This window comes from Hipposideros armiger, unplaced genomic scaffold, assembly GCF_001890085.2.
Source record: "Hipposideros armiger isolate ML-2016 unplaced genomic scaffold, ASM189008v1 scaffold_305, whole genome shotgun sequence".
In the NCBI taxonomy this organism is placed as follows: domain Eukaryota; kingdom Metazoa; phylum Chordata; class Mammalia; order Chiroptera; family Hipposideridae; genus Hipposideros; species Hipposideros armiger.
Genome location: NW_017731655.1, coordinates 175,620 through 196,891, shown reverse-complemented (window position 1 = coordinate 196,891; position 21,272 = coordinate 175,620). Strand labels below are relative to the sequence as shown.

At 36.4% G+C, this 21,272-nt stretch overlaps 1 protein-coding gene across 1 annotated transcript; it reads right to left on the bottom strand.

The window, feature by feature from the left end:
- Positions 1-6,599: 6,599 nt before the first annotated feature.
- SOSTDC1 (sclerostin domain containing 1) lies at positions 6,600-11,022 on the bottom strand. Its single transcript, XM_019659895.1, has 2 exons — positions 10,483-11,022; positions 6,600-8,020 (listed from the first exon to the last, which is right to left on the bottom strand). Exons 1-2 carry the CDS (start codon positions 10,685-10,687, stop codon positions 7,605-7,607), a joined length of 621 nt encoding a protein of 206 aa, XP_019515440.1. The 5' UTR covers positions 10,688-11,022; the 3' UTR covers positions 6,600-7,604.
- Positions 11,023-21,272: the final 10,250 nt, after the last annotated feature.

The window sequence follows — 21,272 nt, the reverse complement described above, 5'->3', positions numbered from 1 at the left end:
AGGTTCTCTGCCCATTTTTGTATTGAATTGTTTAGTTTTTGTTACAGGCTTATATGTTCCACCCCTTACTGAATGTACCGTTTGCGAATATCTTGTCCTATTCAGTAGGTTGTCTTTCATTTTGTTGATGGTTTCCTTCACTGTGTAAAACTTTTTAGTTTGATGTAGTCACATCTATTTATTTTTACTTTTGTTGCCATTACCTGCTAAGATCGATGTTAAAGAGTTTACTGCCTATGCTTTCTTTTAGGAGTTTTACGGTTTCAGGTTTTACATTTAAGCCTTTAATCCATTTTGAATTTATTTTTGTATGTGGTCTAAGAAAGTGGCCCAGTTTCATTATTTTTGCATATATCTGCCAAGTTCCAGTATGCTTTTATTGTTTGTAATAATCTACCTCAATTTTTATGTTGATATTAGCATTCCTTTCTGAAATATATTTTTCTATTTTATGTCTAGATGGTGCAATTTAGGAAATGGATCATAGCAATGATGCCCTATGAGTCTTGCTCAAAAATGAGATTATATGTAATTACTTTTGCATTTAGCAGTAGGGCGTTTGTTATTTTCCTAATTAGACTGCCATTTGTTCACCAGTATGTTCCAGAACCTAACAGACACAGACTAGATTTTCAACATTACTAAATGAATGAATAAATTAATGAGTTAATTTCAAATATCATAAAGTATTCTGACTAGAAATATCACTATCCCACTTATATGACAATATGTATAATTATGACTTTCAACAAAAACATATCATTCCTTTACAATGAAACTGTAGGTTACAGCTGATTTTTCTATTATTTTTTGTAGAAATGAGTAGGAAAAAGAGTAGCAATGGTGTTTTTTTATGGAGAAGAAGTCTAATGGCTTTTCCCTGGTTCTAACACCTTTCTGGTGTTTGCTCAACTTTGGATAACATGTAGGAAATGTCTTGTAACAGCCTACAGTCTAACCTTCCTGGAGCTGGGTCTCTAATTTCATCGTATAGTGTCTGTCTTAACTGTGTATTGGTTATGATGGAATATGTCTGTTCCATAGTAAGTCTGACCAAAATCTTGTTCTGAAAATTACACAGTTGAGTGAACTGAAAACATCATCAGTAGACAGTAGCATTAGTCAGATCTGCCTTTGTGGGGGTCAGTGTGACTAAAAATATGGCCATGTTGTTTGGGATAACAGAAAATGAGTATTTTAGTCTGGCAGACACTTTAGACACTATCTAATTCAAATCCCTTACTTTATGGATAAAATAGTTGAGCCTTAGGAAGTTAAAGATGCAAGTCTAAATTCATGCAATTAATTAGTAGCAGCACAGTCTAGGTCATAGCTCAGGTCTTGTTTTCAAGTTCACATGTCTTGAAATCACGTGTATAAAATTGCTACATAAAAAAATTGCAGATGAGCAGATAGAAAACTTTATTACTTTTTTAAAATGTCAAACTAAGTCACAGATTAAATGTAAAATGTTCCTTAATTATTATACAAAGTGGACAAAGCGAATTAACTCTTAGGAAATACAGTGTCAATAAACAGGCAAAAAGGTAACTCTTCATTAGATTATTGAATGCCTTTGGCAATTTTTGTCTTTGGTTTGCAATAAGGAAATTTGTGGCAATTAAGAGTTGGGTGTTTTTGTTATTGTTTATTGTATTTTGTTATTTGTTATTGTTTAAACTCTCTAAGCTTGATAACATATCAACCACATATGAAAAAGTAAGACAGCAAACAAGGAAAACAAATATACAGAAAGCTCCTCTTAGTAGAAATTGTCAACTATTTACCATAAAGCTTAGTGCTGATTAAAGATTATAAAAGATTGTTAAAACACGCTGGTTACTGAACTGCTGGGTTCAGTGTTTTAGACTACCTTTCAATACCAAATTTAGGTTAACACCTCAATCAATAAAAGGACTCAAATGATCACATTGTGAAAACTTGCCAACATTATAACATAAAAAAAGATTTTTAAATTTGTGTTAATTTAATGACAAAATTCAAAACAGGAATTCCTTCCTACTGAAAAATGTGATGCTTGTATTTCAGTAGTAAGTTATCTTTAAGCCTATTCAACTCCTGCTCAGCTTTAATAATAAGGAACTTTGGCTGAATATGTCTATGTCACTGATGATGTCAATATAGACATTCCGCCACAGATTCAAGCACCTAATTCCACCACTAAAAAATGAAATCAGTAATACAAGGTAACCCTTGGTTTGCAGTTACTATAATAAAATTCAAAGGAAAATATTTAAGTTCCTTTGTAAATCTCCAAGACTGTTTCATTCTTTACCTGTAACAGAAAATAAATCCTTCAGCAGGTCTACCAATGCAAATGATAAACTGCCACTCAGTCCAATTTTCACTGGAAATAATTATGCAGTCAGCCTGGCATTAATCCCTTTTAATCAATTCTTGAAACTGCAAGTTGAAGCATCTTCCCACTGGGATTTCTGCAGTAGTTGTTATCCTGTAGCTCTTCAGGACAATTTGTAAAATATGTAAGCAAAAGCACCAAATGCCATGTTGGCCAGGAGTCAAGGATCATGGACAAACCAATAAAACTGAAAATGATAAGGACAGGGATAATGTCTTTTGGGACATCTATTCTTGTAAGTCTCTCTTTGTGGCTATAATGAAGGTTCCTTGTGGCCAAATGTCTACTTAGTTCAGAAATCTAGTCTTCTTTCAATTCAACATGTATTTAATTTATTTTTATTAGTTTCAGGTATACAAAACAATGTAACAGTCATACAGTTCACGCCTCACAAAGTGATAACCCACCTCCCCCAATCTATTGCCCCTTTGACATCTGATATATCTATTGCACTTCCACTGACTCTATTCCCTATACTATACTCCATATCCCGTGACTATGTATATATTAAATTATAGTTGACATACAATATTATTCAGCTTCAGCTTCAGGTGTACAGTGCAGTGGTCAGGCATCTACACCGTCCATGAAGTGGTCTCCCTAACAAGACATGTGTCCGTCTGACACCCTAAAATACATTTACAATATTATTGATTATATTTCCCAAACTGTCTCATATCCCTGTGACAATATTGTAGTTACCTATTTATGCCGTCTAATCCCTTCTCCTTCTCCCTCATCCCCACTCCCCTCCCATCTAGCATCAGTTTTTCCTCTATATCTCTGAGACTATTTCTGTTTACTTTGCTCATTTATTCAGTTCTTTAGATCCCACATACAAGTGAGATCATATGGTATTTGTCTTTCTCTGACTGACTTATTTCGCTTAGTATGATGTTCTCTAGGTCCATCCATATCAACATGTATTTTAATAGGTTCTGGTGAAACTAAGATGGAAGTTATCTCTATCTACCCATGAGGAAAGAAGATTTTCTAACAAGAGAATGCACTCTAGCACTGAGGATCCCATGTCATTTTCCACTGAATTCCTTCTGGTTTTCTACAAGGATTCTATCAAAGACTTGCCATGCATTTCATTTTTTATTAGAGCTGTATGACTATAAGAAGCATATAAATGCTGAATTTAGGGAATGCAGTAAATTGTCACTTTAGTGCTAAAAAAATATTTTCAGTTAAGTCTAATTGAAACAATGTTTTAATTCCAATTGTAATAATTTGAGTTTGGATACCTAAGTTTCATCATGATTGCCCCCTCCCCCCCCCAAAAAGAACATCGCACCATACTAAATTTAAACATTCAAAGGCTTTCATTTTAGTCAGCATTTTGGAAGTTCTCTGGTTTTGCTTCAGCAAAATATTATTCTTTCCACTCATAACTGCCTAGGTAACCATTCTACTGAGTATCCATTAAAGTAAATATGCTAAATAGATAGATCATGTTACATAATAAAAAGTAATCATTCTAGTAGAATAGGGTGAATGCTACAGCAAAATCTGCTGGTAAAACCTTACTAATTTGATATAGGGTCATAATGGATTAAGATTCAGTCTTTATGTTAAAAACAAACTCTAATTTTTAGTGTTTTTCAAAAGCATACAGCAAATAAACATGGCTAATAGACTTGACAATTAGTAGTTATTTGTAACTTGTATAAATGAGTAAATATAAATTATTTGTAATTAATATATTATTTTTTGTGAATAGATATTTCTATAGGCCCCATGTCCATGTTTAGCTTATGTATAGCACACTATATGTTTTATTTATTTGTATACATGATATTAATTTTTTCATCCTTATTATTGATATATAAATCTATCTACCTGCAGATCTAATATATCTATAAATATCAATATCTCTCTGTATATCTATCTTCTATCTATCAAGCCACTAGAAAAAGTTCTTTATCCATAATGGCCAAAATAAATTTCATAAACAAATCCTTTCTAGATAAATATGATAAATGTGAACTAGAGGTTAGACTGTGCTAAAATTATCACAATCAACATTTTTGAAATGATAGTTACTAAGGTAAGAATACAATTATGCAGAATCTAATCAGGTTGGAATATGTGAATTAACTGAAAAATAACGGAACTATAATCAACAATTTGGATGCAAGTGCATTTTAGCATTTTTAAAATATTAACTACAAAGCTCCTCTTTCTGTTGACTTTCATTTTTACTTCACTAAGAACCTGATTTTATCCTACACCTTTCTTATTGATTGCTGACCTTTTCCTGTAATTTGGTGTTAAATGCTATGTAATAAATGTATTACTAGTGTAACATGACCTGAAATAAATCAGTACATTGAATGTGACCATGAGAAATAGATCCAATTCTTGACTTAACCAAGACTAAAGAGGTCTTATTTATCCACTTCCTTTATTCTATTTTGTTTTTTCCTACTACCTTTGTTTACTAATACACTATTAACAATCAAATTAGTGATAATTTTAGCATGTTATTATATCCAAAACCTTTGTTTCAGTGTTTTATTAGTAAAAGGCAACAACATAGTCTTGACTATGAAAAGCCATTGTCTGGTGAAGTCCTTTTTATGCCTTAAATTAGGACACACTAATTTTTGAGATCATCTCTCTAAGGCCTTCTGTTGAGAAGGAATAAATGGCTAAAGTGTCTTTCCATGTTATGTTAAATATCCCACGTTGAGCAATGATAAACAAGTAAAATAGACATATTGAACAACAAAATTTTTGGTATATTCAAACTATGATATAATTATTATAAATATCCCATGTATTAATATGATAATATAATGTGAAATAGTTCAAGATTGTAGTTATTAAGATTGGAAGGTAAATCAACAGTGGACTGTGAATCATTACGTTATTTGATGATACAAATAGCATTATTATAAAACCTAGAGCTGTTTTCTTATCTTTATATATGTTGAGCGCCTCCTGCCTCTCATAGGGAAGGGATAATATTAATGTCCTTACTTAGCTTAGTATGCTGTAAGGTCCTATACATGTAACTTTTAGACTCATAATTACAGAAACAACAATCTACTGCAAAAATGTTCTAAAAACTCCTTCATGCTCAGGATCCAAAATGGGAAAACCCAGATCTTATCAATACATAACCCAGCCTCTTTGATTTGTTTTCTTCATTTGTAGTGATGGGAACTATCATTTGATTGAATTGACACATCAGTCATTGAACTGTACAATCTGGTTCAAGATTGTGATTATGGGGGGCCGGCCGAGTGGCGCGATGGTTAAGAACTGGCTTGTAATGCCAGAGGGCCCCGGTTCGGATCCCACATATGAGGGCCAGTGACACTGCCCTCTACAGCTAAGATGCTGAACAACAGCTCAACCTGGAGCTGGGCTGCCAGGAGTCGCTGGCGATGGCGTGGGCTGCAGCCCCTGTGGCAGTGGGTTGCCATGGGCTACCGTGTGTAGCCAGCAGCCAGCGTGAGCGGCCAGCAGCCGCAGTGAGCGGCCGTCCAGAAGCCGGCGACTGATCTGCCTCACCAGGGAAGAGCGCAATGGTGGTGCCAACTTGGGCCAGTGAAGCAACGTCCTCCACAACTAGATTGAAGAAGAAAACAACAGCAACTTGTCTGTTCCCCTTCCCCCAATTCCCCAGCACTGTTCCTATCCCCCTAATTCCCCAATAAAAAAAAAAATCTTTAAAAAAAAAGATTGTGATTATGTTGCTTGATATACCAATAGTCAAACTTGAAAAACACTGAAAAATTATTTTGTGTTTTCTTAGTTGTCTTTATTTTGTCTTATTTTTTGGTTTGGGGGCCATGCAGTATTATTCAAAGTTGCCCAACATATGATAGTGATTTCTTCACAATTTCTTTCTCAAACTTAGCTGCACATTGGAATCACCTGGAAAACTAAAGATTGCCAATATCTGAGTTCTACCCCCAGAAATTATGATATAGTTTGGATGGCAGCCTGGGTATTGGGTCTCATAATATCTCCCCTCCAGGTGATTATAATGGGCAGCCGATTTGGCACATTCAGGTATACATAAATATGATGTTCTTATTACCACTCATTGCCGGATTGCCACCCAACATTTTCAGTCATCCCAGTTACTGAAAAGATGGTCTCTCTTTCTCTCTCTCTTACTACACAATTTTCTGTCCATACATGAATGTGCCTTATCAAAAAAAAAATCAATTACTCTGACACATGTTAGAGGCAAGGACAATAACTTTTAACAGTGTTTATTTTTGTTAAAAGAAACGGATAGAACTGAAGGTCAAATCACCTTCTGATTGCACAGATTAAACAAGAAAACATTTTATATTTTAGCTTTACAAAGCATCTTATTGATTTAAAAAGATCCATACTATTGATGAAGTTCATGGTGAAACATATTGTAATAAAAAGACTAAAATATTTATTTTACATATCTACAACATGTATTCTCATATTTCTAGATCAACCACAAATCATACAGGAAAATATTTAGGTACATAAAAAAGCTTCATAACATAAAAAAAATTAACATTTTGAAAAAAATCACATGTGAATGCTCATTAAATAATAACATTGACAAATAAATAGTTAATCAGCTTTACTTATTAGCTGCTGCCATGCATTTCTGGCATTCCATTCCAAGCAAGGGTCAGCATGCAGGGTATAATTTCATACTATGAGACTGTAAAAGGCTACAGGGCTTATTTTTGAAGTGAAATGTCACAAGGTCTTTTACTGTTTCAAAGGAAGATCACTCGTGGCTGCTAACCTGTTCCCATGAAGATTACCAAAAAACCATCTTTCTGAAGTGTTATTGGAAAGATTCATGACAACTTTTTTTTTTAACTTTTCAGTTTTGAAGGGGTTTTGTTGAGGGGGATGGGTCGGGGAGTGAAGGGTTACTGAGAAGCCCTTCTCTGTTTTTAAAAGTAATGATTCAGTATATAGTATGTATATAGTATCCCCAGTCTTTCAAGAACCATGGAGAATTAAAACTACAGGATGCATGGAATTTAAATGCAAATTGCACTGATGGATTTGCATACATCTTGAAAAACTTGAAAAGTTCTTTCTAAAGTAGGTCCTGATACTTAGGACAGCTTGCTGGGTTTGATCAAAGCAGAAAGCGTATATTTTCAAGTAAGAAAATAGCAATGGCAGGCTTGAGTCTTCCAAGCACTCAAATCTGTAAAGCAGATGGTTACTAGTCAGTCCAGTTTTGAGAGTCTGAGTTCTAACTCACGCTGTGCTTGCTGGATTTGCTGGCTCTTTTCCTCTCTCGGTGATGCTGGGCTGGCTTGGCAGGCGACATGCTCTCAAAGTTATGACTGGACTCATTGTGCTGCCGAGTGTACCTCTTGCACTTGCAGGCGGTGACCACCGTGATTTTGTAGGTGCGCGTGCTGCCATCTTGGCACTGCAGCTGGATTCTCTGGGTGCGCGTTTTGTCGTTGACACACCTCCACTCCTGGGAGCTCCTCCTGCTCCAGTACTTGGTTCCGTAGCCTCCGCCAATCCAGTTGGGGAGCACAGGCAGAGGCAGGCACTCACCAGCACAGACCAGCTCCTTCAGGGGGCTGATGCTGGTGCACTGGCCATCAGAGATATACTTGGTGGAACGCAGTTCCCGGCAGCCCACCTGAACCCGAGCTGCAGGAAGCAGAAAAGAAAGTGCATCAGAGGCAAAAAGCAAACGGACATTTCTTTTCAAGTAATCTGCAATGACAAAAATAATATGTTAATGCTAGCAAATTGTCAACTAGGAAGTGGTAATAGAGACACTTTCATGGACATTTTCAGGTTACATGGCTATAAATAGCCATAGAATAAATAAACTAGGCTTGATTTTTTTTTCTTTTCATGTATGACATCAGCTAATTGCTTAGTGGTGTATTTGAAAATTTCATTTTCTTAGTCTCACTCCCCAAAGGTTAAGCAGCTGTTCCATTTATGTGAAAAAATCTTCATTTTTCAGTGAGCTAAAAAAGAATATTTTAATGTTCTTTTTCTCACAGGTCACTTTTGTTAATATCTGCAAGTGCTTCTAATTAGGTTTTATAAAAAAATCTATTGAGAAAAATGTGGAAAGTATTTAAATATTGTGTACAAAGCATATGCTGTCTGTAATATTTTGTTTCAATTATAAAATTTAGCTGCAAGGAATCATGCATACCTATGTGTACAAAGTCTGACATTTTGCATATCAAACTTAATAATTACATTTTAAACATAAATCCCCAAGCTATCTTTCAAAAACACAAAGATTAAAATGTTTGAAATGCAAAATGTCACTACAACTCAAAATTTAAAGAATATAAAAGCCCCTAAATCAGGAACGTATGGTTGCCATAACAACTTGGCTACATTTCCATGAATTTTATGGCAGAAAAATGCCTAACATGTCTGATTTACAACTGCAAAAGGAACCACGGTGTTCATTTCCTGAGTTGGTCATGGCAAACGTTTTGTTTAGTTATTTGAATTTGATAAGTATGTCTTCTCATTGGCTGTTTTTTGTAACATGCCTTATGTAATTAAAGCAAAAATTAGACTTAAAATGTTTGAGTTTTTCTTTCTATTGCTTTGTTATCTCAACTTCAGGACAATTGCCTGTAAAAAGCTTGAAAAGAAAGCAAGCCTTGCCTGTTAACCAGGGAAAAACATATTGAAAAGTATAACTGCTGAAATTTAAAAAATTAAAAAGTATCAGGGACATTGAAGTAGTCTTGCATAGAAGAGAGAAAGCTCATTTGAAATAGACATTGAATTAGGAGTTCAACTTCATCTCTGTGCCCCAGTATTCTGAGGTGAGAGAAACAGCTTAAAGGAATGTGATAGCTGTGAAAGCGTGTATGTACTATATACGCCTTTATCCATATAGCTATAGAGTGTGGGATTAAAATTAAGGGTAAACCAGCTGGCCAGGCAGAATGCTCTCCTGTCTGATCCTGATTCCAGCTCACCTTCCTGCAGCTGCCTTAGGAATGCACCTGGAAACAGCCGGAGACAATTTTGACTTGTCTAGCTTTTTGTTCCTGTGTATGTAGAGATTCGGCATTTTTGCAGTGACAGTTCACTGACAATGGATACCCACCACATTGCTCAGTAATCTAATGATAATCAGATATTTCCTGTGTAAAAGCAAACATTTCATGAAAGTTAAAACACCTTGGTTTTCTTAGAAAGACATTAGCAGTCATACTCTACGCACTTTGACTTTTCAAAGGTCAAAACTACTTTTCACAGCTGAATAGATTGGAGGAGGAGCAAAAGATTTCCTGTACACTGTTCCTGTGTGTGTCTTTCAAAACCTGATTATTTGCATGTGAACTCTTCTAAAGGAAAGGAGTGAAGCAAAAGTGAGGAAAAGAAACTTGAATCCCTCTAACTCGTGGTCAATGAGTGTGTCCATGAAGCAAACAGAAAAGGGGAAGAAATGCTGCCTATAGAATATATTATTACACTGCTATTATTTTAAATCTCTAAAGTTATACAAGTTTCCCCAGTCTTTCACAAAAATGTAAATTACCTAAATTTTGATCTGGTTAATAAGGAATTGTCTTAGGAAAATATGATTCTCCAACATTTTTAGCTTTGTTCCTTTTTCACATTGATCATCATCAAAACGTACAACTATTTCACTAGACATATTTTAGAAATTCATGGTGTGTGATTTTTTCCCAGAAAGCATCTTTTTTTCCCTTGTGATTTCCTATATATTCTTTAGTTAGTTACCTTTATGCAGTTTACCAGAATTGCATATGTCCTGAAATAAACAGAAAATAACCTGCATCTAAACTATCTAGAGCAACACTTTTTAAAGGTTCTCATAGTGCATGATTTAAAGAAGCAACAGTTTAACTCCTGGAAAAACGTTCTCTTTCGAAGTTTGATAAAACTGAAGTCTGCTTGTATGATCAAGTCACTGGTTTAGTTATGTTCCCCTTATAGGGAAGCATGCCAGTATACACATGCAGCAAATTACTCCCAGATTATTTAGCAAAAAAATATATATGGTTCAGGTTAGTTAAGAATGAAATAATTATACAGGCATGTGAGCTGATGCTACTCAAAGAGCAAAGACAAAATCCATGCAAGCAAAACACACTTACTGTTCCGATCCAGTCCAGCATTACTGAAGTGCCTGCCTCCGTTCCTGGCTTGATTCATCGTGCTGTTGCTGCTGGGCTGTGCGGGAACAGGCTTCACCACATGTGAATACAGGATTTCTGTGGCATCGTTTTTAAAAGCCAAACAGCTTTTCATTAGGATGCATGCAAGGGGCATGAGATAGAAATGAATGGCAGGAGGGAGCATGGTGAGTGGAGGATTTGCTTGGCTGGAGAGCGGGTTAATGCCTTTCCCTCTGCTTCTGCCCTGTAACTGTGAAATTCCTCCTCAAGGTCCCCTTTATATATCCCTGAGGTTTGGCGTTCATTCAGGTGTAAAGTTGTGTAGAGCCTCAGAGTGAAAACACAGAGAAGGGGTGGGATCCCGACATGACCCTGCAAAAGAATTTTACCAATGGAAGAGGAGGCTATAGAAAAGGAGGAGCTTGGTATCCAAATTGCTTGAAATCTCAGAGTTGGACTTCATCAGTTGTCTGCAAGCTTAAGCAGCCAGACACATTCTATAGCAAGTACAGACTCTCCCTCTCCCTCTCTCTCCCTCTCTCCCTCTCTCCCTCTCTCCCTCTCTCCCTCTCTCCCTCTCTCCCCTTTCCTTTCCTGAATCTAGTTCACATTCGGATTTAATTTCAATAAAAATACGCTGCTGTTCATTTGAAGAGATTTACATTTCCACAGTTCTGTACCCCCCTCAGATTTTAGAATATTTGGGGTAGAGAGGAGGTTCATCCCAGATCATAGGAGGGATTCATGTGAGTTTAAATACTGTAGGACTTGAGTGAAGCACCTAGTTTAGTTAAACATATTTTATTTCTCAAGAAGCAAACCAATATATATATATATATATATATATATATATATATATATATATATATATATATATATATATATATATATATATATATTCTTTAAAGTGTAAGGCACTGAGCTAGAATCTGCCCCCTGGACATACTTAAATAATGCAGCTTTGATCTGCATCAACCACTGCACTGCTAGGTAAATTATTGCCAGGGGTTCTGTGCAAAGAATAATGAGCTCTGTCTGCATTCAAGTAACTAATATCAATTTTCATCTTAAAAATGTGTCGCAAGCAGTAACATTCATAGCATCATTTTCCATGAAGGACAGCCATTTCCGACAGATTATTGATTTGCAATTTCAAAATAATTTTTACTAGTGTCCTACCTGTATTGACTAAACGTTTCCTTTGACTCTGCTGCCCATGTAAGAAACATTGTACTCTTGTGAACTTCTTTTTCCACACCTGTAGCAGATGTTCCATTAATTAATTCTAGGCTACTCATCTCCATCCTTAAAAAAGTCGTGAAATTCCATCTGCAATGAGACATTTTGATTGGAATAATTACATATTCTGAATCATCTTTCCAATTTTAAATCCATTTTGTCCTTTGTGTAGCTACTAAAATGACCTTATAGCATGGATATTTTATATCTTCTTTAAATTTTTTTCCATTGTAACTCTTATTTCTATCTATCTATCTATCTATCTATCTATCTATCTATCTATCTATCATGTTTCTCTACAGCAGCACTACTGACATTTTAGAGTAGATAATTCTTTGTTATGCTGCACTGTTCTGTGCGTTTTACAGCATACCTGGCTTCCACCCACTAGATGCCAGTAGCACCCCCACACACACAACCAGTTATAACCAAAAATGTCTCCAGACATTGCTAAATGTCTCTGTAGGCTAAAATCACCCCCAGTTGAGAACTACTAATTATCTATCTGTCTATCTATTTATCACACTATAAAAAGAAAGTGAAACAAAGAACAGAAGACTAATGATACCAAGAAATTATTGTTCTTTTATTTAGGAATCAAGTTGTACTGTGGTTTTATTTAAAAACAATGACTGCTTCTCATTTAGAAGTACCATATGCTGAAATACTCCTAGATGAAATGATATGATGTCTGGAATAAACTTAAAAAATAACATGGGAGGGGGTGATTCGAGGTCAGAGTGGGGCAAGATGGGTTAGAGGCTGATGGTTGTCGGGGATAGATGATGGATGTTCTGTTGTTTATTCTTGTGTGTGTTTTCAAAATCCTACATAATCAAAAATTTAAAAATAGAGTAAAAAAATTTAATGTATACAGACTGCTGAATAACAATCAGATCTCTATCTGAAAGTTTTGTGTAGTCATTTATTCTCACATCATTCCTGGAAAATAATATATCAGTTTATTATTAGGTGCATATGGAGATTGTATGTCAGGCATCCTTCTAAAGTACTTACGGTGAAGAATTTCTTATTCTGCTTATCAGGGAACTTGACATTAATTACATGAAGTATGATAATATTAACCATTGACCAGTAGATCCAATGCCTAAAGGGAATAAGAGGATCAAAATAGCCTAAGCTCCTCTCCATTACTATTTTTTTGTGCCAGGAGGAGGAGATATTTTAATTTGCAGTTTAATTATTAGGTTGCGCTAATCAGGTTGACCAAAATAACTCATAATTGTTAAATCTGCACTGCACCTACTATTCTGTAGGCTCAGCCTTAGGCTATCACCTCAGGTGGAAGCAAAATTAAGAATGAAGATAATGTAGTCGTATAATGCTGAGTTCTTAAGCCCAAAATATCTGGCAGGACCAGATTAGAAAACTACTTTGATAAAATAGGAACAATTATAAATTGATATTTAACTGTTATTCTGGTCAGTTTAAAACTACTTCATTAAGAATAATCACAAACTGTAATGCTCTGATAAGATTATGGGCATAGATATTTTATATCATAATTGATTGAAGAAATATTCCCCTGAGCAAGGTTTGTTCTTTCTCATCTCCAGGCCTCTGTATATACATGTTTCTCCTTCCTGGGACAGCCTTCTCTCACTCTTTGAGAAGATACCTGTTTTCCCTTCAACTCTCATCTTTTATGGCCCTCGGTCTAACCTAAGACAACTTCCCTTGCCCTGTGCCTCCTCAGGTCTGGAGTCAGCACATCAGCCATATGTGTTAGAGAGACTAGCCTGATGGCTTTGAAAGTCTTATAATAGAAGAACTATTTCCATTTTATGAATATTGTTGAATAAGTGGATAAATTAATTATTTGAAAAATATATAAAAACTATCCTTTCACATATAAAAAGATCAGTTAATATTTGAGGTAGGCAATTATTAAGATGGCCCCTAATAATCCTTTCCTCATGGGAGTCACACCCTTGAAGCAATCCCTTGAGTATGGGTTGGACCTAGTGACTAACTTTTAATGAATATAATCTATTATATAAAGTGATGAGATGAGAATTCTGTGATTAGGTTACCAAAAGACTGCAGCTTCAGTCTTGCTTGCCTGCTCTAGCTCTCTTATTTGCTTTGATGGAAGCCAGCTCCCATGATGTAAGCTTTCCTATGGAGAGGCCCAAATAACAAAAAATGGATGTCTCTCACCAACAAGGAACTGAGGCCCTCAGCCAGACAACCCATGAGGATCTGAATCCTATCAGCAAGCACATGAATGAGTCTGAAAGCCAATCTCCCCACAGTCAATCCTTCAGATGAGGCTGCAGCCCTGGCTTACACACTAAGTACAACCTTATGAGAGACGTTAAACCAGAGGCACCCATAGGAACTAGGCAATAATAAATGCTGTCTTAATTAAATTTAGGGGTAATTTGTTACACAGCCATAGATAATCAATATAATATTATCTGTTTATAAATTAAGATATAGTAATTCAGCCATCCGTTTTGTGAATAATGCTAGAGCCTTAAAAGCATCCAATGTGGACCATTAAATATGGTGACTGTGCAACTTTCGTTCTTTGGGCAAGATTTAAAACCTGTTTTCCAGTCCTTGGCTGAGTCATCAATGTGGTGTTATTAATAATCAAATAATAATATTAAAATTACTACGATTGGACTGATATGCAAAACCTGGAGAGTTATTTTAATGCTCTAAATAGCGTTGTCTGTCATGTGATTCCTGGCACTGGAATCAGAAAATCAATTTGAATCTTACTGTTACCATTTACAATCTGTATGAACTTGGATATATTTTCTGAAACTCTCTAAGTCAGTCCTTTCATCTGTAAAACATAACCAAAGCTACCTCCCTCACAGAGGAATAGAGACTATGAAAGTGTGTAATGTAAAACCTGGCCCAGAAGAAATGTGGAAAAAATAATCATTGAATATGAGTCTAAAAGCATTGTTTCTCATTAGGGTCTTTGAATTTAAAAATGACTTTGGAAAGATTAGAGAAGTCTCAAACAAGTACAATTACCCTATTGGAGGTGTGGAACAAAAAGTTGAGAGAAAAGAGATTGTTTAACCTGATTAAATACGAAATAATATGTAAATGTCATTTCATTAAAAAAAAATTAGCCTGGCTGATTATTTTTTATCTTTGACAGAGAAAGAATCAGAATACAGGTACATATGAACAAAATATGTTTATTGAATGCAACAATGAACTGTATCTGGCTCCCTGGGGGTTAAACTATTTTCAGAGTTCTAGTTAATAAGGGAGAACTTTGTAACTGGAAAAGTAATGAACCATCAATAGTGTAGAAGAAAAAGAAAAAACTATATGGAATCTTCATGCATAAAACTATAGAATCTTCATGCATAAAAATCCTTAAAAAGTGGATGGACTACCATTTTCAATCATTTCATATCAATATGCATTGAGCCCCGTGTTTGCCAAAACCAGAGTCCAGAGACTGCAAATCTGAAGGAGACACGGCTGCCCTCTTCCCTTTCCCAAAAGCTTCCGCTTAGAATTCCACTAAACGTTTCTGAACCTGATCTTCCTGTAAAATTTTCTTCTTCCTTCACCACCTTTAGTAGTCATCTCTTTATTTTGTTTAAATGTGGTGGGTTTTTTTTATTTTTAGTTTTATTTGTAGAATAAATGTTCCTTTTACTATAATCTGCCTCAGCATAGCATTAATTTAGATAATGCTGCTTATAATGCCCTGTGCTGATATAAAACCCAGATAGAAATTCCAAATCCAGTTGATATATTTCTAGAGAGAGCTTCTCAATCTTGGCACTATTGACATTTTTGGCCAGATAATTCTTTGTTGTGGGAACTGTACTGTATTTTGTAGAACGTTGAGCAGCATTCCTGGACTCTACCCACTAGATGTCAACAACACATCCCTCACCCAGTTGTGACAGCTAAATGTCCCCTGGTGCACAAAATCTTGCTGGTTTATAAACTACTGATTTAGGCAAATTTTCCAATAAACTTCCCAAATATGCCAGCAAAGCCGCTGTTAAGGAAAACCTCATCTGCCCGCTCTAGGGAGCAGATTAGGACAATAGAGAATAGGGAGAATAGTAAGGTGTCCTATTAACTGGCATTTGCTACCTCGTGCAGTAACAATTTGATGTCCTCACTCTGTGTATTCAGCCCACACAAGTCCCTAAACTAAATTTGACAAAAGCTGGCAGTATATCCTACTCCCAGTGGCGGGGGGGGGGGGGGGGGCTGGAATTAGTTTTGTTCCACTAATAGCTCTTCTAAACCACTGTTTTACCCGGGAGTTTGTTAGATCTGCAAGTTCTGGGCCTGACCTGACCTGAGTCAGAATCCCTTGGGGTGGAACCCGGGAACTTGTATTTACCAAGCTCTGAACATCGTTCTTATATTTGCTGAAGTTTAAGATGCACAGTTCTAAAATACACATGTGCCCTCCTGCGGCCTGTCCTCATAGTCTCCATTCCAGTTGCCTAATCTGTTTAACTGGCCTCTGCTTCAGATTGTTCCGGTTTGCCCAATCACATGGAAGCCTTGCACTAAAGCTCAGTCCAATTGGCCAGAGCCCAAACCAATTCCCTTTTCCTGTATGTATTTCTCCCTAGGGACTGGATGCTCTCAGTGTCCCCTAATGACTGATTGATACTTTGCTCCACAGCGATGGCCACAGTTACTACCTACAGTGATTATCATCACTCACTAGGAGTTTAGGATTCTGATTCTCTCAAGTATCAGTGTTGACCCAGAATGAGACAAAATACTTTGATCACTGTGGTTTTGATTGTTGTCCACCAGCCCCAGGAGCATCCCACAGCCAAGACAGGCTCTTAGCCCTGGCAACAGACAGCCTTGCTTTACTCTTTCCTGAAGAGCCTCTTATTCCCATGCCAGTGGGCTTCATCACCAAGGCTAAGCTGGTAATGACCTTATATCACCAGTAGAGACTCAACAGTTTACGGTTCCCTGGTGTGTCAGAAAACTGGAGAACAAAAAGAATTTAGCAGAGGATTTGGGCCAATAACACCACAGTCTTTTCTGGGAAATAAAGTTGCTAAGTTTCTAATTTCAATTCTTATATTTTTAGTGAAGTCATTTTCTTCTAAGTTATGTACAGATGGAAGCTGTGTAGTAGGGGGTCCCACAGCAACCATGTAACTGGCGTGGAGAGAATGTGATGGGGAACGTGGGAAATAAGTTGGACTCTGTTGATTGGATGGGTAAGTTGGAGCTCATCAGTGACTCCTATCCTGCTTTATAGCTTTCGACATTTGGACATAATTCGGTAGGCAATGGAAAGCCATTGAAGGATGTATATGTGTATGAGTGTGTTTATTTTTATTTTCACAAAGTGAAAACACCATGTAACTTATACCCAGGTAAAGGGATAGAAAACTTCCAGGGCCCAGAAGTTCCCCTCCTGCCCTTTCCCAGTAACCATTTCCTTCCTCTCTCCTAAAATAAACCAGTATTCTGATTTCTGACACCAGTTATTTGTTTTGCTTGTTTTAGAAATTGATATAAAAATTAGTTTTTTCATTGTGTGTACTATTGCATTGCATGGACAACCACAATTTACTTATCCAATCTAGATTAGATTGATTCCAGCTTTTGGCTGTTATGAATAATGCTGCTATAAACATCCTTGTACCTGTCTTCTGATACATATGGACATAACTTTTTGTTGGATAAATGCCTAGTTGTGAAATGGATGGGATATAGGATGTTTGTATGTTCACCTTTAGTAGATAACACCGAAGAGTTTTCCAAAGTGATTTTATTAAATGAAATTTACACTAGCCCTGACAGATTTTAAATAAGGGAAGGATAAGATCAATGCTGTGTTTGAGGACACTGACTCTAACTGCAGTGTGTGGGATGATTTAGGTGTGGTTGTCCTAGAACACAGGGAGGGGGACATTATTGCAAGAGCTCAGGTGGAAAATAGTAAGATCCTGAACTTGAAGTAGAGAGAAAAGGACAGAGATTAGAGATACTGTGGAGGTAAGTTGGCAGGTGATTGGAATGCAGACACAGGTGGAAATAAAGTTTTAAATCTCGGTAACTGGGGAGACTGAGGTGTCAGGAAGACCAGGGTTGGCAGAGTTTAAATTTAAAGTTCAGTAATGAGTTTAGACTGAGTTAGGATGAAGTTAGGGTGCTGGTGGGAATCCAAGAGAATGTGTCTGAGAGACAACTGGAATCAGATCTTAAGAAATCTGTCCAGCGACTGACAGCAGTTTCATTAGCATGGTTTCTTATGATGTTATAATGATAGAACTTGGTTTAGAAACCTATTGTCAAATAACGCTAAGACTTACATTTATATATCTACTGTCATCTAATCATGCTCCTAGGTTTTTGTGTTTTTTTTAAAGATTTTTATTGGGGAATTGGGGGATGGGAACAGTGCTGGGGAATTGGGGGAAGGGGAACAGACAAATTGTTGTTGTTTTGTTCTTCAGTCTAGTTGTGGAGGACGTTGCTTCACTGGCCCAAGTTGGCACCATCATGACACTCCTCCCGGGCGAGGCAGATCAGTTGCCGGCTTCTGGACGGCCGCTCACTGCAGCTGCTGGCTGCTGGCTGCTCACGCTGGCTGATGGCTACACACGCTGGCTGATGGCTACACACGGTAGCCCATGGCAACCCACTGCAGCAGGGGCTGTAGCCTACGCCGTTGCCGGCGACTCACGGCAGCCCAGCTCCAGGTTGAGCTGTTGTTCAGCATCTTAGCTGTAGAGGGCAGTGTCACTACCCTCATGTAGGATCCGAACCTGGGCCCTCTGGCGTCCCAAGCCAGTTCTTAACCAATGCGCCGCTGGGCCAGCTCCGCTCCTAGATTTTTTTTAAATGTAACTCCCTACTTTCAGTAATTCTCAAGTAGTATGAACTATTGTATAAATATATTTGTAGTCTTAAAAATATATATGCCCTGTGTTTTATGTGAAATCATAAATAATAAACATCTCTCAATATCTCTTGTTCTTTTTTAAATTAAATTTATTGGGGTGACATTGGTTGGTAAAATTATATAGGTTTCAACTGTACAATTCTATACTATCTCATCTATATATTGCATTGTATGTTTGCCACCTGAATTCAATTCTTGGTAATGGTACCATATGTTTGACCCCTATTATCCTTTTCTACTACCCCTCTCACCCCTTTCCCTTTGGTCACCATCACACTGTTGTCTGTGTCTATGCGTGTTTGTTTGCTTGTTTGTCTTGTTCGTTGCTTTCAGTTTTATTTCCCACATATGAGTGAAGTCATATGGTTCTCAGCTTTTTCTGTCTGACTTATTTTGCTTAGCATGATACTCTCAAGATCCATACATGTTGTCACAAATGGCAGTATGTCATCTTTTCTAATGGCCAAGTAATATTCCATTGTGTATATATACCATAACCCCTTTATCCAATCATCTATCAAAGGATAGTTCAGTTGTTTCCATGTCTTGGCCACCATGAATAATGCTGCGGTGAACATAGGGGTACATAGATCTTTACAGATAAATATTTTCAGATTTTTAAGGGTAGTTACCAAGAAAAGGGGTTGCTGGGTCATATGGTAATTCTAGTCTTAAGTTTTGGAGGAACCTCCATATTGTTTTCCATAGTGGCTGTGCCAACTTACACTTCCACCAGCACTGTATGAAGGTTCCTTTTTTTCCACAATCTCTAACACTTATCATTACTTCTCTTGTTGATAATAGCTACTCTAGCAGGTATGAGGTGGTATCTCAGTGTGGTTTTGATTTACATTTCCCTAATAGCTAGTGAAGTTGAGCATTTTTTTCCACATATCTGTTGGTCTTTTGTATGTCTTCTCAGGAGAAGTGTCTGTTCAGGTCCTCCCCTCGTTGTTTAATTGGATTGTTTGTTTCTTTGTTGTTGAATTGTATGAGTTCTTTATATATTTTGGATCTCAGCCTTTTATGGGAGGTGTTATTTGCAGATACCTTCTCCCATTTGGTTTCTTTTTCTTTAATTACCCCTATAGCCACTGTCTTAGTTCAAGTTTTCAACATTATTTGCCTGAACTGCTGCCATAACTTCTTAATTGATCTCTCTTGCCTCCCATTCTCATCCTTTTAAAATGCACTGTCCACAGTGAGATACAGAATGATATTTTGAAAATGCATATCTGGGCATCTCATTTTAAAATGTCAGTTGTTCCTTTTATTTACAGAACAAACAAACACCTTCAAGAGCCAACCACCCTCATTTCTTGCCACTATATTACTTATATTTTATGATTCTGTGGTATTTTTTCATGCTCACAACCTCACCATTTGATATAGGCTTTTATGCCTTTTATTCCTATAAGTGTTCTGTTAATAATTCAAAATTCTGCTCTTTGATGTCTTTCTTCAATATATAGATTTAATTAAATAATAAGAAATAAAGAAAAGGGCAATTGGGGCAAAAGGAAGTTTTTCTAAACATGTGGGAGTGGGATCTCTGAGAATTAGGTACTATAATTTAAAATAACATAGACTTTTAGTTTAATCTCAGTAAAACCACGTGATGTACATTTCCAGCCCTTACATACAGCAAAATACATTTAAGATCAGTAAAATAATTTAAAATATAATAAAATAAAGCATTGAAGTCATAGAGGAAAGAATACATGCAGATATTCAGGATAGAATACTTACTTAATTTATGAAACCATCAAGAAAATACTGCTTTAAATTTTTGAATTTTCTGAACAAATACCCTTCAGTTATTAATGCTGTCATGGCATTAACAGCAAAATTACATGATTACTTATTAATACTCAAGCTTATTTAAAATGTATTGAACAAAATTTAGTATTTAACAAAAATTAGTGTGTGTGGAAAAGATTTGCATCATCAGATAGCTACCTTTTTAAAAAACTAAGGTTATTAAATTGTGAAAATAACATGCATCTTTTTAAAAACATCAGTAGTTTATCAAATAGAAGTATAAAATCTACCTCTTCCCATCTCCCCTCCAACCCCACTCTCAAGAGATAATCACAGTTAAGAGCTTTGGGATGTTTTTCAACATATTCTGCATTGACACGCATGTTTAGATATATGAGTAGGTGTGTGTGCATGCACATATATATTTTTTAAACTTTTTTATACAGATTGGATCATGCTAAACATATATAATTCCTCAAATTACATTTTGTACTAAATGACTCATCTGGGACATTTTCCTATATCGGAATGTACAGATTTACCTCGTTGTTTTTTTTTTTTCAATTCTTTCACTGGATGGGTTGTATGGATGTGACATGAACTATTCATCCAGAATAATTAGACTATTTTTAGATTCTCTCCTTTTCTAAATGCAGCAGGATTTTTGTTTTGAACAATTCTGTTTTAAGCCTCTTGTCCTCCCCTTTCCCTTCATCCAGGTAGTTAAGGAGGGAGTAGAATTGAAAGTAGGAGAGTGAGGTTGGGTATGTGTGCTTCATACAAGACCAGAAGCCAAGCTCTACCCCCCCCCCCCCCCCCCGACAGTGCTCCAGACAGGTTAGGCTTCAGTCAGGCACGATAA

Bases quoted from the DNA above. Each gene is read 5' to 3' on its own strand.
- SOSTDC1 (XM_019659895.1), bottom strand. From the start codon at position 10,687: ATGCTCCCTCCTGCCATTCATTTCTATCTCATGCCCCTTGCATGCATC. The intron at 8,021-10,482 runs GTAAGTGTGTTT...TGCTTCCTGCAG, and splicing joins TGCTGGACTGGATCGGAACA to CTCGGGTTCAGGTGGGCTGC.